At 45.0% G+C, this 27,325-nt stretch overlaps 1 protein-coding gene across 2 annotated transcripts in view; it reads left to right on the top strand.

Annotated features, from left to right (window-relative positions):
* Nucleotides 1–27,325, top strand: part of LOC146789845 (syntaxin-binding protein 4-like) — a 1,170,683-nt gene that overhangs the window by 1,011,773 nt on the left and 131,585 nt on the right. For both annotated transcript variants that reach the window (XM_085632209.1, XM_085632208.1), the window contains 2 exons: nucleotides 15,049–15,098; nucleotides 17,917–18,038. In XM_085632209.1, the coding sequence (XP_085488335.1) occupies nucleotides 15,049–15,098; nucleotides 17,917–18,038 (172 nt within the window). The remainder of the gene's footprint in view (nucleotides 1–15,048; nucleotides 15,099–17,916; nucleotides 18,039–27,325) is intronic.

Here is a 27,325-nt window from a genome sequence, read left to right as displayed (position 1 = left end):
TCAATACATCAACGCCTAAAAGTGTGTATTGGAATACTGACTTGGCCAGCTTCTACATTCCCACTCCTCACACCGCCTCTAAACAGTCAATTGTTCTTGCCTCATAACATGCAGCAATTTCATACTGTTTACATACAACACATATTCACCCATGTACCCTACAACTATTTTCTCCAACGAGCCACCCAGCATGGGGAGACATATCCCAACTTGCCCTTACAGGCTCTCACATAAAGGCCTGTTCTACTCTATTTTTCTAAACCCTTTGTTGATCGTAGGACATAATGCATCTTAGGCCATATTCCACATGTTCCTTGAACTCGCATCTAAAACAACTTAGTGGACTTCAGTAGCTCATGTGACCCATTCAAACTTGACCCATCATCCACTTTTGCTGTGTATTCTCAACCTTTTCAATTGTGTCACCCACGGATAATCTTTATTCCCTTTGTAGTGTCTTTGGTGTTAACAGCAATGTCCACAGGGATTTTAAACATGAGCAAATAGCAGTTTCCTGAATCTTACTATTTTTAGTCCTCTATATCAATTCATCTGCTACCACTTTTTTCTGTGTGATTGTGGCTACTGCTTCTCCACCCCACGGTTTCTATACAGTGATGGCGACGTAATTTTAGTCCGGGGGCAAATGCCCTTTTGCCTGTATACCTGTGTGGAGAATTCCGCCATCTCTCCCCAGTAAGGGACTGCCCAGTCCACAGAACTGGGGTCCCTTTTGTCCATCATGTAAAGGACATGAATACATTATGTTTGTAGGTGTGTTTTAGGTGTGTGGATCAAAAATGGACCTGTGAGTGACTGTGTGCATTTAGATCCAATATCTGTGCTACACAAAACGAAAGTTTCATTTATGAGCCCTAGTTATGTACAATTTGAACATACCAGTCTACATACAAAAGGTGTCAGCAGCACAGTCACTTTGCCCAGAGTTGGTTTTCCCTGAGCTACGTAGAACTCAGCCATCCATTATTTCCTGTGTAGTTGCTTTCTCCCATGGCAAACTATGTCTGCACCAAATCCACACCATACCTCGTACTATTCAGAACTTGTCTGATAAGAGTCTCTTGTCTCAGAATCTCGCTAAATCCAGCACGTTGTAGCAAGAGATCATTATCTAGGAAGAATAAAGGCCCCAACATTTGAATGTTGCTGATCCTCTGATTGCCTCACTCTTCCCACCATGGCCACCGAGTCTTCTAAGTACAAGACACTTCAGTCAGTACATGGTTCATTGTCATCTTCTGGACATCGGGGTGGCTGACACACCAACGTATGGCAGAGGCCTAACAGAAGGTAAATCTTCCTTTAACACAGTTTTCCTTCAGACTGGCCTTAATCCAGGAATCCTACTAAGCTGCTTTACTGCTTTGGCCTAACAAGGGACAGAGAGTTAACTTGCCCACATAAGCAGCTGGACTCTGCTTTCAAGGAGGAACTGACTTGATTTGCAGAAAGATTTGACCCTAAAGAGACCAATTTTCATTTGGGAATTATGCCACTAATGACTTAGTGGATGCCCTCATTTCCACTGGTGCCTGGGCTACCAGAAAAATGTGGCAACCAATGGTAGATCCTGAACACAGACCTCTATAAGAAAAATATTCTGTTGGAACCTGGTAATGGTAATTGGCCTATTATTTTCATCTGTCCCGTTAAAATGAATGGGGACCAGTTAGTTACTCAAATGGTCCCTGCACTCCAGTTGAATACATACAGGGCTTAAATGCGGATATCTTTGAGCATGCCTGGGGTTCCTTAATAACTCTTAGCAGAGCTTCGAGTGGAGCATCGTTGACTTCCCTGCACTGGGTTTCTGTTGAGAGGATTTTGGATTTTTGGGTCACCTATTTTTAGCGCTGTCATAGTTTATTTTTAACATGCACTCATTCCAATCTGTCTCCTGCAGCCAATTCTCCTTCAGGGCTAGAAAAGTGACCCCATGAAGGGTTTTCATTGTGTTTCATTGTTTCTAATTATATTTTTAAAAGTGATTTCCTCTATTCCACTTCTGAAAATGAAAATGGGGAAAAACAAGTGGGGCATGGTTTTACTAGGTTGTTTACCCTGTCCTTCCCTGGAGTTTGACACCTCTCCCTCTCACCCTCCTCACCATCAATGCAGCAAGGACGGGTGCAATTGTGCATCTGGCTACCGCCAGAGGAAAACAAACATTTGCAATGCATAGGTCTCGCATTTTAGAAACTTAACCTATTGGTATTGTAAATGACAATTCCTTTTATTATCACAGGTTTTTTTAAACACATAAATGAAAGGCAGTGCCATTTACAATTCCAATAGCTCAAAATCTCGCAATTGCGAGACCTATTGCATTGCAAATGCTTTTTTTTTCTTGACTAGCATTGTTTGTCTCCTGATGTTTGCAACTCACATTGTCACTTGTTGTTGTTATCATTGGGAGAACAATCACATTCCGCATTTTTGCTTATTATGCTAGCACAGGTGGTTGTATTTTCTTCTCATTGTATCCCTGACATACTGAGAGCCTCGCTACAGAAAGAGAAAGGCATGCAGAGGTAGAGAAAAAGTGAAACGTGAGATGCACACTGCAAGGACAAAACAGTAACAATGTGCGCATACCTTCCTGTATTCCACACACGGGGGCAGTGGACAGGGTATGTCAGAGCAAGGGAGAAGCGTGAGAAAAGAAAGTGGGTCTAGGAAAGACACTTTGGGGCCGATTCCGATCCGGGTCGGAAAGCACTCCGACCAAGCGGGATCCGGAGTGTTTTCTGACCGAGCCGGAGTCCTGCAGTTCAACCGAGCGAGTACGATGCAGCCGTATGCTGTCGGACTCGGTTCAGTCAGACTCCCATAGAAGTCAATGGGGGCCGGTCGTACCACGCGTACATGGGCTCCCATTGACTGAATGGGCACGTCGCGGACAAGTGCGCCCCCTAAAGTGGGAATGTGTCGGTGCCATCCGCACCGTACATGCCTGTGTTGGGGAGACGCATGGGTCTCCCCCTGTGTCTGAGTCGTAGGGCTGTGGGTGACAGGGGATCCGACGCGGACCCCCAAATGCAACCACCCGGACGATTTACGAGCCGGACAATCCGGCTCTCACAAGCTGTCCGACGCGTGCATCGTACTGGCTCGGTCGTGAATCACATCCATTGCACGCCACGGTTAGCTTACGACTGAGACGTACGGATCGGTTCGGACCCGGAAACGCGTCGGTCGGTGAATTTCATGTAGCTCGCATCGTACTTGCTCGCTCGTACAGCTGTACGAGTCGGGTGGAAAACAGGCGTAGTTTTTCCGTCCGGATCCCGTTCGGTGCCCTTCCGACCCGGATCGGAATCGGCCCTTTTGTCATAAAGAACAAGTGTCTATTTTTGATACAATATTTGTTCCAAAATCGAGCTACTCATTGATTTGAGAAGATACCAGTAGGTAGTAACATCCTGAAGTCACGTGACTCAATCACACGAATAGACGGAAGGGTATCTGGGTAACTGGCCTAAGAGTACTCGTCACCCTGTCGAGACTTTTTTGAAACCGCTTTTCGTCAGCTCGGGAAAATCCAATTTCCATTGTAAACAGGGATGCTGAGTGAAGCTTTTCTTTAGATAAATGCCTTTGATCTCGATGCCCACGACCAGTCAGTTGTTTATCCATTCATATTGTCACTGTGTTTCCCATTTGTAATTCAAAATCCCATCTCGTCCATTAATTCTTAATCATTCCATATGTCACTCACAAGGGAATAGGGGTCTGATGCGTGAGCCTTTCTGTTGTGTGCAGGGAGATTAAGTGTATATAATCAGACATCCCGTGAGCTGCGGGAAAGCAGAGTCTGTGGCAGGGGAGGGATCAGCCTCAGATGTGTGCAGCAATGACAGCAGTAGAGGACAAGAGATAAAGTGATGTGTGTGAGGCACACAAGTGCACGTGCTAAGAGAGGAAGGCGGAAGAAAGAAAGAAATAACGTCACACTACAGAGAGGAGACCCTGCAAGGGCAGAGGCTTAACGAACAAGCATTTGCAATGCAATCGGTCTTGCCTTTGGGACCTTATATGTATTTAGCTATGCAGCACATTAGCCTGGGTGCTGAAACATCTACTGTTCTTTAACATGGAGGGAAAATAAGCACCAAACTGCGTGAAACGCCAGGTATGGGAACACATGTGGAAGATGTGTGCACAGCCTCAGGCGGTAGCGGAAGGAACCGGGGGTAAGAGAAGGCCAAGGGATGATCTTTGCATACGGTGTGTGCTTGTATCTCCTGTGAGCTGGCGGTGCTTTGACTGTGTATACAGGGTTTGACAGTGTACAGCTGAATTCTGTACCCCTGTGTTAAGGGGAGGCTCTGAGTGCACGCGTTCTGAGAGTCCGTATCTATGTGCACTGTAAGAGCAGCTTTGTACAAGTTTGATTTAAGTACCTCTGTGCACAGTGAGTGCATGCACCCAGTATGTGCCTGCATTTATTTCTATGTACACCAAGGGTCTGTGTTGCGTTTGTGCCCTGGGCTCTTATTTCTGCGCCTATGTCTGTGTGCAGTGAGTGACTGCATCTTAAAGTACAGTGAATGTCTGTGTATTTTTTTGGAACAACCTGCACCTCCGTGTACAGTGAACAGGGCTTTAATTAGAATGAAAAAACCTGGGGAGTATCTCAAAGGCGTGATTAATGTAATTAAGGGCGGCTTAATAACACTTAAGCCAAAATCGGTGCTTAGCATAGTGTGCCACCTGACTGGCATTTAGCTGCTTCTGCCATTGCATCAAGATAGGTAATACAACAATTAACATTACAGCTTCAACAAGCAAGGACTATTGGCTTTGTCAATGGTTGACAGTTCCATAAGCTAAATAACCAACAACTATGGCTTCGTTGTAAAGAATATGGAAAATGTTTCAGTTCTGAAATGATGAGACTGAAAGAACTATTGGGAGTCTGTCAGAAGTTACATCAAAGGCAGTGAAGGGTGGCACTGGAGTTAAAAAAAAAAAAAAGAATCACAGAGGATGAGGGCAAAAATGGAGAGCCCAATAGGGATCCTTCTTAGTATCTGCTTTTTAGAACTGCTTGTGTTGCGCACTGGCAGGACCCGGCCTACTTAAAGCCCTGAGAGTAAATGCCTGTCTTGTGTGTAGTGCCAGTGCCTCTGTGTTCTGTAAGTATTGTGAGTGCTTGTGTCTCTCTCTACTATGATTGCCAGTTGTTTACAATGAATGCTTGTGTATTTGTGTACGGTGGGAGTCCGCACCTGTGTGTACAATGAGTGCCCGTGCCCCTGTGTACTGAGTGCCTGAGCCTCTGAGCACTCTTTCTGCCCGTACCCCGGTGTACAGTGGGCCCCTTGTCTCTGTACGGAGAGTGTCTATGCGTCATTGTACAGTATTTGACTGAATTCATGTGTACACCACATGTATGTGTCTCTGTGTACCGGAAGTGGTTGTTCTTCTGTACCGCTTTTTGTCCAAGTCTGCCTCAATATACAGTGAGTGCTAACACCTAAGTGTACCACGAATGTCGTGCAGCCCCGTTAACAGTAAGTGTACAGTGAGCACCCAGGGCAGCACAGTGCCATGTGGGGTTGGGGACCTCTGCTTGTAATGACAATTCTGTAGCCAAGGCTTTAATTGGGCCGGGTCCTTTTTACATCTTCCGCTGGTGCTCAGCAGCGGAAGATGTAAAAAGTAGGTGCTGAGACGGGTCCCTATCAGGCTCTTCATTTTTGCCGTCACCCTCAGGGTGAAAAAATATCTTAACTTTGCAGCAGCCCCACACTTCACCGTCTTTGAGGTAACTTCAGAGACTCGTTCTAGTTCTTTCAGACTCAACATTTCAAAAGTGAAGCATTTTCATTATTCGATACAACAAAGACATAGTTGTTGCCTATTTATGTAATGCAACTAACAACCATTGGCAAAACCAAACGGTCCTGGCTTGTTGTAGGTGTAAATTTACTTATTTGATTATATATCTGGATGGAACGACAGAAGCAGCAAAATACCAGACGGGCAGCAGATTATGCAAAGCACCAATTTTTAGCTTAAGTGGTTTTAAGTAACCCTGGGTGGACAATTACGCTACGCTCGCAAAGTTTGCGTAGTTTGTGCTACTTCGCGCTACGCGAATTGCACGTAGCACAGTGCAAAATCGCGTAGCGTAGTTGCCATTTTTTGCTTGCTCGCGGTCCTCAACGTCAACTTGGCGACCGCGAGCGAGCAAAATGACATGCCGGCGAGACTTTTTCGTCTTTCGCGATCAGCAACATCAAGTTGCCGATCGCGAGCGTGGAAAATAAACATCCCGGCGAGATTCTCAACACAGGGAGGTCAGGTTTCTCTTTGCGAGTGGTCGCGTATGCTCGTGACCGCTCGCGATGAGAAGCTACCAGTCCGTGTTGAGAAAGCTGCCGCTCGAGTAAAAATCTACTCGAGCAGCAGAAAATGACAGCTCGCACTGAGCAAGATGCAGTTTTCAATGATTGCACAGTGCGGACAAGCATCCGGCACTGTGCAATCATTGCGAACAGCGCACTACGCAGTTCGCGTAGTGCTACGCGTATCTCGTGTAGTGCGAAGTGCACTTTGCGTAGCTATGCGTTGCGCTACTAGGCGTACTACGCCCAGGGTTAGTTTTAAGGCTGCCCTTAATTACTTTGGCCATGCCTCTTTGAGAGACTCCCCCAGTATTTTCATCCCACTTAAAGCCCTAGCTGTACCCCCATAAAAAGTCTATTATTACAGACTGAGACTTCCTCCGCGCTTCCCCTGAACATGCACAGGCATGAGATATACGCCGCGCTTCCCCTGTACATGCACAGGCATGAGATAGACGCCACGCTTCCCCCTGTACATGCAAGGCATGAGATATACACGCGCTTCACTTGTATATGCACAGGCATGAGATAGACGTGTTTAATATTGTTCACGTTTGCGTTATATGACAGTTCATGTCCTTCAGAACTGCCCCCAGAAACCCGACAGTACAGAGCTTGAGACACAGCAACATACTTCCATCACATGAGTAAACATGCCCCAAGATGCGCCCCCTACAGCTCGACTGGTGGAGTGCAGCTGGACCTAAAAGCCACAGGCCGGTTACAGCAACAAAGCAAAGCTAAGTTACAAAGTAGCTATAGCTATTAACACCCTAAGACGTTTTCAAGACATTACGCTTTGCAGAACTATTTGGTGCTTAAAACGTAGCTGCGAAAACAGCCCTTTACATCTGCAGCCAGTGGCGCAACTAGAGTGAAATTTGGGGGGGAGCTAATTCTTCCAGCAGTCGGCAGGGTGAAGACACAGTGGCTCTGAGAAGGGGTGAAAGAACAACAAAGCCTCATTAACGAGTAAATGGTCTTTTAAAGACCTGTGAAGTACTTCGGTGTGGCTATGTGTGCCCGGGAAGCTGTCTCAGCTGGGCTGACACACGCACAAGGGGGGGGGGAGGGGCTGAAGCTCTACGAGCCCAATGGGCATTGTGCGCTTGTCTACAGCTGTGAAGACTAAGCCTGGGCAAAGCACTACGCTACGCTCGCGTAGTTTGCGAAGTTCGCGCTACTTCGCACTACGCGATTTGCATGTAGCACAGTGCGAACACGCGTAGCGTAGTGTTGCGTAGTGCTGCGGTCATTTTTTGCTTGCTCGCGGTCCTCAACGTCAAGTTGGCGACCGCGAGCAAGCAAAATGACATCCCGGCGAGACTTTTTCCTTGTTCGCAATCAGCAACATCAAGTTGGCGATCGCGAGCATGGAAAATAAACCTCCCGGCGAGATTCCCAACGCGAGGAGGTCAGGTTTCTCATTGCGAGTGGTCGCGTATGTTCGCGACCGCTCGCGATGAGAAACTACCAGTTCGCGTTGAGAAAGCTGCCGCTCGAGTAAAAATCTACTCGAGCAGCAGAAAACAACAGCTCGCACTGTGCAAGATGCCATTTTCAATGATTGCACAGTGCCGGTTGCTTGTCCGCACTGTGCAATCATTGAAAACGACATCTGGCACAGTGCGAACAACGTACTACGCAGTTCGCGAAGTGCTACCCGTAGCTCGCGTAGTGCGAACTGCACTTTGCGTAGCTTCGCGAAGTGCTACTTCGCGAACTACGCCCAGGGTTAGTGAAGACGCCCATTGAAGCGGGAGGCACCATTTAACAGCTCGCGCAAAGCAGACTAACAAGTGATATAACTTTTAACTCACCACCGAGGATCCCAGAGCTAAAAATAAGGAAGCAGCGGCGAGCTGGCGAAAATAAAACGTAGAGATACAAGACTCCCGGGTTCCCTGGAGGCACGGGTTCATAAAGAAGAAAAGTCCAAGGCAAACCAGCAAGGTATCCTGTTGTGTGTCTTTTTAACGACTCAAGGCCTGCTCTGAAACTACTTGTCGAGCGAAGGGGGAGGAATGCTGCCTGCTCCTCCTGCTTTGAGTGGCAAGTACTTGCAGTTGCTGCCGTAGCTCAAGCTGCTGGGACAGGACATTGGAGCTGGGACGGGAAAAGGATTGGCAGGGAGGGCGCAACAGGCAGGCTGTTCTGTGGACATGCGCTGCCGCTATAGGCTCCACCTAATGAAGGAAAAAGAGGAGTTTCTGACACAAAATATCTGCCTAAAATTATAAATTTAAGCAGGGAAGCTGGGATTTATCCTGGTTTCCTGGGTCCACTGTGTACAAATCAGCCAGTTAATGAGTATCTATTCGTGTTTTCTTATGTTGAGGCTTTGTTTTTACCCCTTAGTGCAGTCTTCTGCAGTTTGTAGAATATAGCATGAATTCGACCGGAAGGGATCAGAGCGCTTTGCATAAGCACAAGTTACATTACACAAGGCCACTTGCATTGTTCAAGGCATCGGGAAATTAGGGGATTTGCCCAGAATCACAAGAGTTTGAGCCATAGCTGAGATTGGAACCAGGTTCCTAAGTTCCAAAGATTGCAGATCGGGCTGTAACACCCCATCCCGTTTAGAGGGAGGGAGGCAGAACCCACATGGAAGCTCGGCTCGTTATGGGCTTGAGGTTCCATTTTCATGAACAAAAATGACAATTTAGCTGTAATTAAATAAAGGATTAAATGACTCCATGCCTTGCAGCCAAAAGGTTAATTAAGATCACCATTTCCTTTTATTATTTAAAATAGTTGTGTCCAACAGCAATTCAGTGTTCCTGAACCAATAGGGAGTGTAGGCGGGTGATGGTAGAGGGGAGTAAGGGGGGGCAAGGTAGAAGCAACAGGGTGGGTGCAGGTAGTGGAACGAAGCACAAGGATGAGCACAACAGGAGCTGGGAGACGTGAGGCAGGGAGGGGAGTGGAGGTGAGGGGGTGTCTCGGACGTGAATCCTGATGTGTTAATGAAAACAAGGTGAGCTCTCACTTCTTGTGCTCGGCACTCAGCTCTGCCACTCCCAGCTCTGTAAATCAAAAGTGAAAGCGCTTGCAAAACAAACAATTCATCCTCTTGTGCTCTAGAAGCTGCAATTTTTCATGAAAGCACATATTTCGGATGCTATTTTTTAGAAATGTAACAAGCATTTGCAGGGGAGGCTAGCACTTACCACCATCATCATGGGTCTGTACCGCATTGATGCTGGCTGCGTGCCGGCGGCTCCGGTGCTGAGGTTGAACTTCGGAACTGGGAAGGGAGCGGTGGGCTAACTTGCCTGTTCCAGTTTGGTTTTGGATCCTGCTGGCTGACGGGTTTGTGTTCCGTTTTCTTGCCCTCGCCACTTCCGTCTCTCCCGGGTGTTACAGGCTGGCTCACAAGCAGCTCCCGCGGCTCAGGTTTGGGGCGGGGTCAGCGAGAGGTTCCCACACTGCGTGCGGCGATGAGGCATGAACGGAGGAAGACTGAAAGTAAGCAAGTTGGCCGCTCTGAGTTTTTCACCACCACCTCTCATCACGCTAAGTTGGGCTAATGCGCTGACAATGCTCTCCTTCCAAATCATGGCATACGGTGTGTTCGGCGCAGGCGTAGCCCCAGAGGTATCGCACACATGCAAACCCAAAAACAAGTGCAAATGTACCCATCAATAAGAGGACAAACAAGCATCTAAAATGCAATAGGACTCATATTTACGTGAGCCCTATTGCATTTTAAACGGAAGTGCTGGCATCAAAGAAGTCATGAACGGGAGGGGGTGGGAGGGGTGGTGGTGGTTGAAAAAGTCACGGACTACGGGAGGGAACGGGGAGAGGCAGGGGAACTAAACTGTTTTTACAGTAAAGGGGCAGATAGCCTTGGAGTGAATAAAATGATGACATGCCCGTCAGGAGGCAGGATTACCAAGCCAAGCACCAATCCTATTGCCGAAATTATGATTCAAGCCAATCAAAAATAAGGCTAGAAAATGGGTGGAGCTTCCCCCACTATACTGTATACAGCATCTCTCGATGAGACAGCGCATGCACTGCTTAGGCGAGACCTACAAATGATGGGCCCTCCTTAGGGCACAAGTCCTAAAAAAAGAAGTGGGGGACTAACCTAATTAATCAGTATGTGTGACATCGCATAATTCCAGTGGCCCTTCCCTGATTATATCTAATAGAAAACCATGGGTGTAGGCAAACTAACATTTCTAACAGGCTATAAGATGTGAAAAAAACTAGAAAATATGATTGAGCAAAACTAGAAAATAAACAACAAGTAAAGCTTTAGGTGAAATGACTGGCTACATCAACTATAAAAAACATGACATAAACCTGAAAAATTTCGCAACCATAGATAATAACTTTGCTGTACAATAGCTTGATTTACACATAACAAGTAAGTACTGCTGCAGAACAACAAGATTACACTCTTATGAAGTACGGTGCAACGGACCAGCGGTGCATGAATAACTGCCTTACTCAGAAACATCTGGCAAAGAGTCAATTTCAATTTCAAAATACTTTATTCGGCTTTAAAATAAAAACTATAAAAGTTATACAACTCCATGTAGCAATTAAAACATACAATTCATAAAAATAAAATTGAGACAGATGGTCCCCTAAAATACAAAAGTATATACATCTAATGCAAGGAATAATAGGGGGGGGGGGACCACACAGCCAGAGGCCAAAACTTCATCTATATGGGTAGTAATGTGGGGTGCCTACCAACGTTGAAAGTTTACTAGCTCTCCTTACAGATTCTAGATCTCAGAGAAGATTTCAGAAAGCCTACTATAAAAGTTACACAATCTGGTTTCAGCAGTTGTAAATAAAAAAGAGCTGGGCGGACTTTAAAAATTCAACTTCTTTAAAAGAGGTGTTAAAAAATATCTGCGAAGTACTTCATAAAAGTTACAGAAAAACATAAAGTGTAGTAAATCCTGAAGAGACGCTTCGTCGCAGCCACAGGATGCTAACACCTGGCCTCTGCAGCTCCCTTTTGGGACAGCAAGTAACAGATGGAAATAGTCCAATCGGAACCTGATCATTAAAAACCGCTCATGGGACGTCAATGGCCACAAAAGATATGGCTCAATGGATGGGATTGTTTTAAGCATCACATGTTTACGGACACTAGATTTTCCAATTTCTAGATCGTCCCTACCATGCTTTTTTAGGGTAGTAAAAGTTTTCTTTACAAATTCCACATCCTTCAAAGTAATAGAGTCAGGCTTTAAAAAAAGGTCCGGCCGCCTCAGCTCTTCGAAACAACCCTTAATGTATTTTAACCATGGAATACGTGACATATGATCGAAGCTCATATTTTCTCTTAAGATCTGGTGGTTGAGATCTAAATCTTTGTTTAACCAACAGTTAAGCCAAAACAACAAAGGGCGCATGGCCAAAGTATCACATAAAAATGGCAGTTCCGTTAATAATGTGTTTTGGCACTAAGGGGACAAGTCTTCCGTTGGGGCTGACGATGATCTCACGTGAAAAATAGACACATATAAATTGTTATGTTCAGACAGCAGTTGTTGGTAAATCATGGTTAACCCAAATAAAGGAGAAAGAGACAACCTGGTATGAATGGGTCTCTGTCTCTGTTTATCGTCGTCTTTGCGCTTTCCCATGAAGGGGAGGCGTGGAGGCTACAGGGTGCCGCAGGATCAGGATAGGCAGATCCTGTGCCGACTGCCCGGAGCTATCGCTAACCCTCATAAAATGTAAACAAAGAATGTACATGTTGTTCACACTGGGGAATCTCTTAGTTCGTCATCGCGGTTTCTCTTAGTAGACAACGACATGTTCAGCAGCGTGGGCATCCATTCAAAAACAAGCTCTCGTTATTGCGCAAAGGCAGCCGCTTGTTTATATTTGCATTGTGCTTTTACTTTAAGTGAAAGCGCGATGCAAAAATAAACACGCGGCCGCCCTTGCCAAAGGCGACTGAAACAAGCTGTCGCCATTACGCGAATAATAACAAAAAGAGCTTACCCTCTAATTAAAGGAGACTGTATAATGCCGCAAGTAAAAGATCCAGTCTGGATGGGCCGTCTCAAAAGGAGACAGGGTGGTAACAAAAAAGCCTCATTTTCAATCGGAAGCCAGCATTTACCATAAACGATGACACCAGACAATGAAAAATAGGGGTGGGGCTTAAATCCCACTTCTAAAACCTACCCTACTACAATATGCCCCGCAGAGTGAGTAGCGCATATGCGCTGCAACGCTAGGTCTGCGCGACCTAAAAAACAACCTTGGGCCCAGGACAGACAGCACCCCCACTTGCACTAACAGCTGCACATTAGAAAAGCTATGCTCCCCCCAAGCAGGCCAAAGTCTATCCTGTTGGTAGGGCATTTGTCAATCATCTCAACCCACGGCTGTGATGCCATTTGTGAGTCTCAATCCAGAAAAAAGATACATCTATGGGTAATTGGTAGAGTTTGGGATGAAGACTCCAATAGCCTCCATCTCCTTCCTCCTGTGGGGGGATGGGCTGGGCCACTGACAGGACCAGACAGGTGACTTAACCATTGGGGTAACTTAATGAACATCAACCTAAGGTCACTGGAAGCGACTGTGGCTGATAGCTCAGAAAACCCAGCAAAAATACCTAAACACTGCTGAAAAGAAAGAGCTGTTGTACGTGTCTAAGATCTTCCAGCAGGGAGCTTCCAAAACGGATGGTTGCACGAACATACGAACATGGTCAGAGCCATCAATTCCTAGCACATTCTTCAAAGCTTAGATTCACAACTTTACAACTCTGAACAGCATGGACGCGACCCTTTATTTTAATTGCACTCCTCCCTTCTGATGCATGTGTCGTAATTCTATTGATGCAGTCATAATTTTAGCTAAAAAGAAACCATACACAAGTCAATACTTCTTTCAGGAAACATTACTGCATTCATAGGAAAGAAGTGATGAAGCTGGTTTTGTGGCTGCCTCAATGCTCTGAACAAGGAACGGGGAAGCGGTTAGATTTATTTATTTATTAAGACGGTTTTGTATAGCGCGGACAAGACCCTTGCGGGTATCAGAGCGCTTCACATATCTGACATAGGAAAAGGTGTGTACATAAAAATACAGTGTTATGTGTATACAAGGTACATAATACAGAGAAATGCAGATAGCTATAGTTCAAGTAAATTTGGACATGAGAATCGATTTCACTTCTTTTTTTTAAAAAGCCATAGATGGATTGAGTCTCGTTTCTGGGGTTAGGGCATTCCATATCCTGAAGGCCATTCCTGAGAAGGTACGATTGTACGTTTTTTTCTTGGAGAAACGTTGCGGTTTCAGTAAAAGCTTGTTAGAGCTCCTGGTAGATCTGTTACCACCTGATAATACCAGTTTTTCAGCTAGGTACCTAGGGGTTTTGTGGTGTAGTGCCTTATGAGTCATACAGGCGATTTTTAACTGGATCCTGGCCTCAAAAGGTAGCCAGTTTAGGGCATGTAGGTCAGGGGAGATGTGGCAGTTTCTTTAGTGGCTGTAGATGAAGGTCAGAAAGGGAGTACTAATTCCTCATGAGATATCATATATATATATTTTTTTTAAACTTGTTTTCATTGGCATTTGTTAGTACAGTTGTTACATATCAGTAGTGGAGCGTGGCGTCATTAAGTACATTTTTCCAGTCAGGTGATATCCATCTTGACATGTAGAAATAATGAGATATCATATAATGTCTATAGTTCAGCCCAACATTGTAGTCAGTGCTGTTGTATTCCAAAGGCCTTTCAGAAAACATGCATCTTTAAGACTGCATAGAATCTCAGGGAGACAGATTCTAGGCGGAGAGGTGGATGAAGTGAGTTAATATGTGCTCAGGTGCAATGGATGTTCCTTCAGTGATTTGACACATGGAGAAGATGTTTGCTAAGGCAGGTGCTACAGATTTCTAATCTGTGCTAAACCAGTTCGAACAGGTAGGTGTTTCATGGGTTGGGTGAAACAATTACTCCATGTGTCCTCCAGTAGGCCGAGCTGATGTCCTTCCTGTCCTCTAGTTTGTGGTATATATGTTTTTCTTATGCTTGTATACATGTGACATATGCCCCTTAAGTGATCAGGCAGCTCAATCAGATACTCCATGGTCACCAATGTCTTTGGAACTGGTATAAATGTGTGTCCAGGCATGTGGAACTCATGTCCTGTCTGTGCTCAGACAGGTGGAGCTTTAATGGGGGTCTGTCCATACGTGCTCAGACTGGTGGAGCTTTAATGGGGGTCTGTCCATACGTGCTCAGACTGGTGGAGCTTTAATGGGGGTCTGCCCATAAGTGCTCAGACTGGTGGAGCTTTAATGGGGGTCTGCCCATATGTGCTCAGACAGGTGGAGCTTTAATGGTGGTCTGTCCATACGCAGATTATCATCACAGAATGTTCATAAACGCCTCTGCGTGCTTTTCTCTCTTGTATGAATTGTAACGTATTTCTTACTCTATGTATTGTATACACTGCCCTCAGGGCAAGTTCCTGCTATACATTTTCACTTGAAGTTTCAGTACTTCGGGAATGCATTCACACACCTCTAGACTTGCGGCAGAGTCATGGGCGGATTCATTCCTTTCTTCAGTTATGGGTAGGAGAGGATAGATGGACTTAGACTGAAATTCAAACCTCATAAATCCTCGTTGTGTCCATATGAACTGTCCCTTTTCTTTCTCAACAGAATGTCCACAAGCTACTGACAAAGCCATACTCAACAGCTGATGAACAAAGGTGAGAATATGTTTTTCTGAATTGCGCTGGTCCCCTTGTGTGCTGAAATCTTGGGTACTCATAATTTTGTTTCCAGAATTACACTGTCAATCGCAGCAAAAGAGCCACAAATATTAGCATAAAACACACTTGTTCGAATTTTGTTAAAATGTCAGCACAGTTCACAGCTAACACTAGGAATCACTGTACCACACCGTTTCTATGGGATGTTTCGCGACTCTGTGGGATAGACTAATTCTCCTCATATCATCCATGGGGGTTGTTGAACACACAAGTGGATACAATACAGTGTTTGTATAACAACCATCTACTCTAGCTCATCTTTATTAACTCATAGGCAGTGACCAGACACAATGCTCCCATCTCCCCTTACAGTTCTATGTACAGACATCAATCTTCCATCATAGATACTGGGCTAGCCTTACATAGACAGACAGACTCCAAGTGCCCATTTGTAAAGATCTTCAACACGGTTGGAGCCATGAAATGTAGCTTGCTGTCAATGGCGCACAGTGAGGTTAAGTATCACTTGTATAGAGGATTCTAGGTTTCAACCATTATGTATTCAGATGAGACCTGCGCATGTATGAGAAGGTGAGAGGCAACTGTACTAGCCTAATGGAAAGAGCAAGCAACAATGCACTAACATTAATATGGGACAGGCACTGCTACTAACAGCTCTTAGGACACTAAAAGACAACAGAGTAAATTACACAGCACTGTAAGAGTTCACAATTAGAAATATAACATCCCCTTAATAGCTGACCACCTAACTCACATTGATGAAAGCATGAATAGAAAGCCTTAGCAGCACAACCTGCTGTTCAGGCACTCTTAAATTTTGCACTGATTTATCAGTTGATATATATTTGAAAACTGCAGCCAAGTAATATATACCCAGAAAGCACATATAGAGGTATCCTCCTTATCCCGGTTTACCAGTGGTCAGCCAACACAAACTAATGTCCTTGAAGACTGGAGTAAAGGTAAGTTTGTTTGTCCCAAGGTAGCCCTTTTAGCTCTTTGAACTTTTAAGTAAAGCGGCAAATGGGTTTATCTACACCAGTCCACATTCATGGAAATGCAACAAAAAAAAAAGAATAGATGGTGATTTGAGCATGAAATAGATCTGAGCAGGCGAGCACCACTTGTATGATATAAACACTGAAGTAGCCTTTCCCGAATCTTTCATATAGAGGACATTACATTTATGTCACAATCAGGATTTATGAGTCATATACAGTATGGCAGATGTAGGGCATTTGCCAGAAATTGGTGGCTGTCCGGCCCATCCTATTTAGAATGTATACACAGGTAGACACTCTAAATAGGGTATACAGGTCATCTGCCAATGTTGGACAGATGTACAGCATCCTTCAAAATTACACACAGATGTTTTGATTTAGAGTTTGGAGGAGGTGTGTTTAGTCTCGAATGTGAAGGATAGCCCATCTACCTTATTACACAAGTGCGTTAGATCCCAGTGCACTTGTAATAAGGCTGGCGGGATATGTGTCACATTTGTGGAGGAGTAAATCTCTGCCAGACTCTAACTCAGGCCCAAGGTCTGCCTGGAGGCTGATTAAATTGGTTTGGATGCTTCTTCATAATTGTGGTCCGTAGTTATCTGGAAAAACAAAGCTTGAACTGAAGTATCCATCTGCAGAGCATTTCAGGCAGCTTGCCACTTCAGAACACAAGACTGGATCCAATTTCTGAATTGGATCCCTCAAAGCATGAAAAGATTATAATGCATCAAAATATACGATCTTTCTCCTCTCCTACCTACGAATGCTTTTACGGAATATGATCTATGCCTCTCTACTAGATTTCATTTAGGGCAATGATGTTCTGAATACCCTGCCAGCTCATTTTTTACATAGAAGAAATACAGATCTAATGGTACTATCAGTCAGAGAGAACCTCAGATGTCTACTGTATGGCAGTGGAGTCAGAGTGTTGATGCTCTTCGATATTTCCAGAGCCTTTAACACCATCAACCTATCAATACTTTCCATTGGAAAGACAACTGTATCTGTCTCAGGACAGTACTTGAATGGTTCACCTCCCACCTTGAGAGCAGATGTTAGCTCATCGCCTTGCCTCTTTTCTCCTTCCAGCCTAGCAAGGCCAGCTGTGATGACATTCATGGCTCAATATTTAGCCCTTATTATTTATATATACATGCAATGCCTTGCAAAATTACTCTTTCAGGCAGGGTCACATTTCTATATGCACATGGATGATACACAGCTGATCTTTACCTGGAAAGCCTGAATCAGTGAGGCAGTGGTTTGAATCTAAGGAATCATTAACTATTGATTATTTGTCCCTCAGTGGTGTTTGCTGCAAAGCGCCTGGGATCCACCAGAGTAAGGTAGTTTGTGTGCTACAGTAGTGTTGAGGTAGTCACCCTAGCTTTAAGCTGTAGGGTAAAAATGACATTCCTCATCCTCAGTGAGGGAGGGGGTGGTCCAAATTTGTGGGGTAGCTTATCTTTTTGAATGGATGCAAAAATGCTAGCGATTTAAAGAAACTAGCCATCATTGTTGGCGTGTCTGCCACAAGAACACAACTGTTATGTGGGACATTCATATCATGAAAACAAAATGTAGGCATACCGTTTAAGAGCTCCTCATTTCGTTACTCTCGGGTAGATGGGTATAGAGGTGACCAGTCTCTGCCAGTTTGAGCTCTCTGAGACATTAACAAGAATTCACAAATATAGTGCTCTTAGTTGTCTTATAGCATCCAAAGCTCACACACATGTCTTCCCTACATATATTAAAATGGTCTAACTGGCTGGTATTTATTGCAGCAGTGCTTGCAAACAGCAGCAGGATGACAATTCATCAGTATCAGCTCGTCTATTTCTTCCATCATCTGAACTCGTTGAAATGCTGGTATCAGAAGCTAGCGAGATACTACACATAAAGGATGGTGAGTATTTGCTTCACTTTCAGTCATTCAGATTCTAGTGGGGCAAGTGATGTTTTGGGTTACTTCTTTGCTGCAAATGTGGTGGTCTACAATATCTGGTACTATAACATGCTACCCATAGAATTGAGCTCATTCTTGTTTTGCAACCATTTCATTGGATGTTTTCAAGAACTTGGTAAGCTAAAAGCATTCATCAACCTGCATAACAGAGGCGTAAAAGATAACCCATTCTATCTCAGGCAACATAAACCTTTGGCATGGTACTGCGCATAGATTACAGTAAAAAAGAAAAGAAATCACTGAGTCCCCCCAAGCCATGTAGATTACAAATGTCAATAACGTCATTACTGGTTGTATAACACTGACAACTCACAGATCCATCCTCCCAGTATCCTCCCTTGTTCAGAATCCAAAAAACACCTGGAACTCTGAAACTCCTTCTTAAATTCCTCAAAAGATTTAACCTTGCTGTTGCAAAAAAGGTCAGTGATCAAAATGCAATCTCCCTCCCGCCACTTTGCAAATGGATCAGGTTGTAATGCCAGGGTGAAGGAGTTATTGAAGTGAATGGAGGTCTGAAGAGATAGGCAAGTGGTCAGCTATAGCTGTTGCTGTAGTTTATTCCACATCTGGAGAGTTAGGGATGCAGGTGTACTAAGGTATGCATTAGGAGGCCGGACTCTCTTGGGCTTCCAGATGGGATCCCATAGAGTTGGGCCCACCACCACTTTATTTATATGTACCCAGATCTTCTCATTCATTCTAGAGCTCTACTCCACCAAGACCCTCATCTCTGAGGCCCAGTAATACTTACACATATCTGGTAAAGTCATTCCACCTGTATCTCTCGGCTGGCATAGTAGGTTATTTATGATACAAACTAAAGGTTTCGTAGGAAGCTGATTTGTAACAATAATACAACTTGGGTGAGTGTGAGCATTTTGAATTTCTCCTTTTTCAGGAAGAGATTGAGAAGGCGCAGGTCTAGGACCGAGACAAAGGTCTCCATTCTTTTTGTGCACCAAAACGTTGTGGGAAGAGCAACACAATCTATTTCTGATGCTGGCTCCCTCTCGATGGCTCTCTTGGCCAAGAGAGCCAGCACTTCCTGACAGAGCAAGAAGAGGTGGTCCTCCATCAGACGGTCGTAAGTAGTTAGCATCTGTTGAAGGGTGGTCAAAAAGGGATGTAGTACTGCCTTTGGACAATCTGTAAAACCCAACAGCTGACTTCCCGTGGTGCAGTTGATTGCGTATCCAGCCTCCCAATGATGATTGGAGGGCAAACTAAAGGGGTTTGACGGCTTGGGCTGCCAGGGGGTGGGGTGAGGGGTATGGAATGGCCCAACATCTGGCTACCTGTCCCACGTGGCCTATGGGGCCATTGTCCTTAGGTAGGAAAAGCCTGGGAAGCCTGTTGGCCATGATGCCTGGAAGGGCATGGACATGGTTGGAGAACTCTAGTTTGGCACAAAAGAGGAGGAAGGTGGACTGGGTTTGACAAGGGGCCTTGAAGAAAACAAAGGACCAGACCGTTGCTCTGCTATCCTTAAAGTGCTCCAGCGCAGAGGCTGCCTTCTTTCCAAAAAGGCGAGAGCCATCAAATGGCATATCCATGAGTGAGGCTTTTACATCCCCTGAAAATCCAGTGGTTCTCAGCCAAGTGTGGCATCGAAGGGCGACTGATGATGAAATTGCTCTACCCAGTGCATCAGTTGTGTACAGTCCACATCGTATGATGAACTTTGCTGCATCTCTCCCGTCAGAAACAGCTTGGGAGAGTATGGCTCAGGCCTCCTCCAAAACCATAGGCAGCACTTGCGCAATTGTGTAATGAACCTCGATTCACCAGGAGCGGGCCGAAGGCTGCGGGCAATTGTTCTACGCACACAAGACCTATGCAGGGCTTGGATCAAGACCTGAGTAGGACATTGGTAAGGGCTTAATTAACCCCTTAATTACTAGGCCTTTCCGCTAGCCCCCAAGGCTGATCCCTTTTTTGGCTATTTGGGTTAGTTTGTGCTTAGGACTCCATAACTTTTTGTCCAGATAAGGTATCCATGCAAAAATTACATCCTTTTTTCCAGCATCCTAGGGATTTGAAAGGTACCCTGGATTTGTGGATTTCCCTGAAGGGGACAGAGAAAATAGGCAAAATATAGCTACATTTTGAGACTTCAGAAAAATAGGAAAAAAGAGTGCCAGATAAAAGTGCCTGTTTTTTCCTAACAATGGCATCAATAAAAAGGTTTGCTGTGCTAACGTCATCATCTTCCCTACTTTTAGGAGCATGCAGAGTTGAATCAAAAAACACATTTTTTAACCACACTTTAGACATTCTTCAAAGAGGTAGCCTATTTTTCCTATTTTCTATGCTTTAAACCTACTTCCAGTTTGTGGTGGAAAACATTGTGAAACCCATGGGGGACCCAGGAAAAGTATAAATGTCCGACAAAGTAACCAAAATTCTAAATTCGGCAAGAAGTCATATGTGTTGATCTCTCAAGGTTCTTCCCTCAGGTAGGGGTGGACGCAACTCACAGTGTTTTACTCTGTGGAATTCCTTCGAGTTACAAGAAAACTCCACAAGATTCTACAGATTTCTGCGAACAAGCAGAAATGTACATGTTTTGCTGATTTTTAGTGGCAGGAGTTTGTTCCGCGCTGCACAATCAGCATCAACATCCCAACACGGTACACCAGTGGGTGCTGCTGCTTTACTGCTGCTCCAGTACATTTTTTTATTTGTGAGGCCACTTTCTCACCGCGAATGGTCGCGAACGCCAGCGTTGTGAAAAATTCGCTGTATGTGAGAATAAACTGTGCTGCATGGTGATTAGTGGAGTTTAGCCATAACAGGTGTAAAGCAGAGTGGCCAAAACTCTGCAAACTCTGCCAGTGGAGTGGAATTTATTACCCATTCATAGTTAAATGTTGTTTATCAGATATATCAGCATTTCTGTGGTTGCTGGACCAACCTTCTTTGTTCAAGTCTAAAGAGGTTCCTCAAATGTTTGCAACATATGTTTACTCCCAGGCCATTGATCATGCCTCAGTGGAACTTAAACCTTGTCCTGACTTTTTTAATGTGCACTCCTCTTGAGCCTCTGCACAATTGCTTTCTTCAGTTATTGACCATCAAGACTGCCTTGCTAGTGGTCACTACATCGGCCAGAAGGGTCAGCAAATTCCATGTACTCTAGGCACACCCTTCCTACGCCACCTTCTATCCAAACAAGCTGCTACTTCCGACACGTTCTTCCTTCCTTCCGAAGATTGTGATTCCTTTTCAAATAGGCCAGAGCATCACACTGCCTACCTTCATTTTTCTGCCTCACCCTTCCGAAGAGGGGGAGATTCTTCACTGTGAGGAGCCAAAAAGACCATTGTCTCTCTACCTTGATTGCACAAGAGTTCAGGGTGGGTAGTCACCTCTTTGTATGATACGTAGGGGCCAAGAAAGGAAAGGCTGTGCAAAAATACGGACCATCTCAAGATGGATAGTACTCTGCATAAAGATCTGGTACGTAATGGTTAAGAAGCAACCCCCTGAGTGCTTGTGTGCATTGCACCAGACCCAAAACTGCAAACACTATGTTAGTCCGCGGAGTACCTGTCCTGGACATCTGTCAGGTATCAAGGTGGGCATCTTTGCACACGTTTACCAAGCACTACTGCCTGGACAGTCTGGTCAGTTGTGATGGGCACTTCTCACATTTGGTCCTGCAAAACTTCCTAGTTTGAATTGGCTTTGCAGACCCACCTCTGGGAAGGCATTGCTTGGGTATCTCTTCCAAGGAGTCTGTGGCTAGAAGTGTCTATCAGATGAACAAGTTACCTACCTTCAGTAGTGCCTTATCTGGTAGAGACTCTATCTAGCTGCAGTTCCTTACTGATCCTCCCATCCTCCCTGTTCTGCAAACTGATTACAGTGGAAGGTCACCCTTCTAAGGGTCTTAGAATTTCACACCTTTTGTCAGGTTCAATCGTGTCTCTATGCTCCTGGGGCGGAAAGTTGCAAAAATGACTGACGCCAGGGTGTCCCCTAGATAAGCACAATGCATGTCATTTCTGGTGCGGAGCTGAATGATGCTACCTACCGGTGTGCAGGGGTACTGCTCAAAAACATCTGCATCCAGTCTTCACACCTGGGGAATATTTCAAGGTAGTCTCTCTCTCTCTCTCTCTCTCTCTCATGTATGTATATATATATATATATATATATATTTGTTTTTTCATTGAAAAAACAACAGGTTTCAGGAACTGTATAGTTAGGCTGACATTTAACTCGTGCAAAACCAGAGAAATTTGGCCGCAATAGTTACCTGAGCTAACTATAGCTTGTGCCCCCACAATGCATTGCTGATGACGTCACATATTACATCACCCAAGACATGGTCAGTGATATCACTTTCTCACTCACACATCCATGCAGGGAGTCACACACCCCCACTCAGACACTCAGGCACCCATATAGGTACTCAGATAACCAATGATTAACCCATGCAGACACTTATGTAGCTACTCACGAACCCATGCACCCACTTACACAACAACTGACAGACTGATACAGACATTCACACAGATTATTCATCCACCCATGTATTCACTAAGACAAGTTTATTCACTCACTTATACAATCAGTCACGCACCCACTAAATCATCCACTCCGACACTCATACACCCACTCACTCTTCAATTTACCTTGGTGCAATTTACCTTGGTGTATTAGGTAGTTATAGTTAGGACCTATTATCCGTAGGAAATCTGCAACATTCTATTTGGAATAACTTTGGCGAAAGTTGACGAATCTGCGCGAATTTTTCAAAACTCGTGGCCCTCTCCGGTCCACTCCTATCCTGAAAGTCTCGGGGTGATTTGTCAAGTGGGGGCCGAGAAAAAAGGGGGGTCCCAAAACGTGTTTTCCCCATGCAATTTTCCATAGGGACCGTTAATCGCAGCTACAGCCCGAACTGCTGAATGGAATTACACCAAATTTGGCAGAAAGGTAGACCTTGGTTCAGAGTCGTGCCTTTTGCTTAAATGGTGTAAATCCGTTCAGTAGTTCCTGAGAAATCAAAATCAAAATCCCATATATATCTGGGTGGAGCCTAACCACACATCTCATCGTGAGATCTGATTGGCTGTCAGCACTTCATCCAAGAAGTGTTGGCAGCCATCTTGGGACCAATATACATGATAGCACCTCATTAAAAAGCAATGCAGTTAATAGAAGGTTTTAAGACTTTAGTTACATTATAAATCATTTGTTGATGGTACCATGCTCATTTTAGGAATTGTGGTGTGTTCTAAGGTGATTTCACCATGTGAAAAAGTCTTCTGCTGTGATATCATGAATCATGTTTGAGAGAAAACTATTTTCTCATGCTTTTCCCACAGAGGTTTGGAAGGTGATCTATAAGCTAAACTGAGAGCATATTTTCTGTAAATTCACATTATCTTTCTCAGTCATGTGAGAATGAAGTCTGACATTCTCAGCAAAACATGTACATCCAACAAGGGCAGAGACTGTCAGTTGATTCCTTTGTGTTCTACTGCAGCTTCCCAGAGTGTTCTAAAGAACAACTAGAGCGCTAACAGTCTTACTTATGACAAAAGTATGGCACACCTGAAGCCATCTTGATTGGAATAAAGTGGTAACACTTAAAACATTTAATTTGCAAAGGAATAACATGAGGGGGTTCATTTTGCCATAGAAATTATGATTAGTGCTGAAGAAAGAAAAATTAGGGCACATTTTGAGTGACTTCTCAAATCCTCTTCTATTTCATTAAAAAATTCTGACATGCAGACTGAAACATGCGCTTTTAATACCAGCAGCCGATTCTGTGGTGAGCAGTAGCTTTACTACTTTGATCTAACGAGCAACTAGAGTGCTAACATTCAGAATTTATGGCAAATGTGTGACATATCTGAATACCTTCTTGATGGAATCAAAGTAAAAAACTGAAAGCATTTCCTACTGAGGAGACTGCAGTAAATGATGAAATTAGGAAACTTCATAACAAATAAATCTCCCAAGATGGCCACCAGAGACAAAAGAGCCCAAATGCAGCACAAATATCACCCAGATGTAGTCCACATGTAGCCCAATGACAGAAGTGTGCAAAACACTTATTTTTTGTGTTTTTGCAGTTTTATATAGTGCAGACTTGTCAGGTATTGGAGTGCTTTACATGAGCATTGGTTACATCACACAAGAACAAATTCATTTGGTTGTCGACATGGGGAGATTAAGTGATTTGACCAGAATCACAGAATGTCGAGCTGAAGCAGAAACTCCAACCTGGTTCCCCAGTTGCAAAGTCTGCAGCTCTGGAAGTAACACCACATCCTCTCCCCTATGTGCAACATTTAATCAAGTGGTCAACTGGATAAAAAAACATAGAGATAACAAATAATTTAAAAGTGCTTTGTTGCTATTTGAAAACTCAGAAAATATGTCCTCATTTTAGTTTTTTAGAGCAATAAAACCATAATTTTGATGCAAGTTAGACCCTCTCATATATGTCATTTCTAAAGGAAATGCTTTAGGTATTACAGTTTTGATTACATCAAGATGACATCAGGCATGTAGGAGGGTGCAGTGGCAACAATTTGATCACACTGGGCAGGCAGGAAGGGCAGTGGCAGCACAACAGACTATGGCGGGCAGTGGAAAGGGGGGCAGGGGCAACAAACCAACAATACAGGACTGGCAAGAGAGGCTGTGGCAATATAATAGACCATTGTGGGCAGAAGGAAGAGGCAGTGGTAGTACAACCATACATGCCAACAGCCCGATTCAGCCAGGAAACGTCCAATGTTTTTAAGCTCAAATGGGCTTTATTTGATATGTCTCCTGTCTACAATCTCCTCTTTTTCAATGTAACTCAAAGGGGAATATCAATACCCCAGTTTTTTTTCAAAATCTCCCTCTTACCAAGATCAAAATGTTCGCAAGTATGGTACATTGGATCATGGAAAGCAGGAGGAATTGGGGTAGGGACATGGACTCGGCTAACAGAAGACAGGAGGGACATGGAGAGGTGCACCAAACTGACCCTACAGGGCGGGCATCAGGGTTTGCAGCAGCACAATACACCACACAGGGCATGCAGGACGGGAATGCAGCACAACAATCCATAGAAAGCAATAGGGAGGGGACAGGACCATGCACATGGACAACAGAGAATAGAGGGGAAAGAGGCAATGGTAGCTAGCTTACCATAATGGACAGACAGGAGAGAAAGCTGCAGCATAACAGACCATAAAAGGCAGGAGGGACGGATCAGGGGCATTACAATGGAACACACAAGCCAGGAGAGAGGGAATAGGGGTCTGCACATGGAAACAGAGGGCTGGGGGCAAGGGGGCAGGGCAGGAGCAGCAAGATGACCATGGAGGTCAGGCAGGATGGGCACTAGAAGCAAGACGCACCATGGAGAGCAACAGTGACACTATGATGGCATACACACAGACCATGGAGAGAAGGTGGGAGGGAGACAGGGGCAGCTAGCTGACCACACATGGAAGGTGGGAGGGGCCGTGGCAGCACAAAAGTCCATGCGTGGCAAGCAGGAAGGTTAGTGGCAGCACAATGGCTATGATGGGCAAGAGGGAGGGTGCAGGGGCATGCACAAAGGACCATGGAGGATAGAAGGGAGGGTCAGGACCTGGGCACAGACAAGAGAGTTCAGGGAAAGGGGCCTCACAACAGACCACATGGGGCAGGCAGGAGGAGAAGTTGCAGCACAACAGACGAGGGAGGGCAGAAGGGTGTGGCAGTAAAATGGACCATGGAGGACAGGAGGAAGGGGATAGGGGCATGGCATGTGGACAGGCAGGGTGGAGGTAGCAGGGACAGGTTACAGTCATCTGACAATGCTAGGCAGGTGGGAAGGGAGTGGCAGCTCAACAGAACACTCAGAGTAGATAGGAGTGGCAGGTCCATGGAACATGGTGGGCAAAAAGGATAGAGCAGGGGCATGCAAAAAGACATCGGAGGGCAGGGGGAAGGAGAATAGGGGCAGCAAGCTAAGCACAGAGGCTAAGCATGAGGTCAATGATGGGGCATAGAATTTGGCAATGGAGGGCAGGAGGAGTGGTCTGGTGCATCATGCTAAATGGAGGGCAGTGGCAGCACATCAGAACATGTCAATCAAAAGGAGACACTGTTCCAAAGAAGTAGAAGAAAGGAAAACGAGAAAAGAGGTTCCTAGGCTATATGAGACCCAAGGGTTGGGAGGGGAAGCAGAGCTTTTCTCGTGTTGCCCTCACACACCCCAGGAGGTGTCATGCTTCATCATCGGGCGTTTTGCTCCTCGTCGGGCCGGCGCTGCAATGCCCTACGGGTCCCCCGATGGGTCACTTTAGTGGAGATCTTTTAGAGAAAACGCCGTTTGGTGCATGCGGGTGTGTGATTTGGGTCCTAAAACTAATAGTGGTGCAGGGTTGTGTGTAACATGATATATTAAAATTGTCTAAGGGTTGCTCAAAGGAAATTATTTAATAGAAAAGAGGGAATGGCACCCTTGACAGGCTAAAAAACCCATAGGTTGGGTGTTACCTTAGTGGACTTAATGTCCCAATAGGTAACTACAGTCTGGTCATCATTTTTAGCGCCCCTGCGGTCCAACCGGATCCGTGGCGCTTCCTCAGGACCAACTACAAAGTGAAGTGTGCATGAATGTGATCTGGGGAGTAATACCCACAGTGTATATCCGGGCGTGAAAGGTCAAAATGGCCCTGCACTCTGTTCTGTCAGATTTAAGGTCGCTCCTGGATATATGCCTAGGTAAACATAAAAACAGAAGGAAAAGACAAAAGGACGATATGTCAAGGTTTTTTGGGGTGCAGGGAAAAGTAACCTTGCCCCAAATCTGTCCTTAAACTAAACACAAATAGATAAAAACTGAGTACGAGATAGCGGTGTGCAAAAAACATAATTCCCCTCAAGAGAGGATGGGATGTGGGGTCTCAACGACAAGCAAACAGGCCGACCATCCACAGAATAAAAGCATCCTGGTATGGGTGGCCTCCCGCCGCCAATCGGAGTCACCCACTAATCCCAAGGTTCTCCCGTGGAGGGTATGATAATATCCAGAGCACCCAACATTGTCATACAGGTGAGTAGTAAGCAGCGATTGAGTAGGGGTGATGGCAACTCACCCCCCATTAATATCGCTGAGCCAAACTGCGGAAACCCCACATGTGCACATCACAACACTCACCTAAGTTTAAAGAGTAAGTTGCTCCATAGACTAGGGGACGAGCGTTCACACCTTC

Source organism: Triturus cristatus, chromosome 10, assembly GCF_964204655.1.
Source record: "Triturus cristatus chromosome 10, aTriCri1.1, whole genome shotgun sequence".
Taxonomy (NCBI): domain Eukaryota; kingdom Metazoa; phylum Chordata; class Amphibia; order Caudata; family Salamandridae; genus Triturus; species Triturus cristatus.
This window is presented reverse-complemented; position numbering and strand designations above follow the sequence as displayed.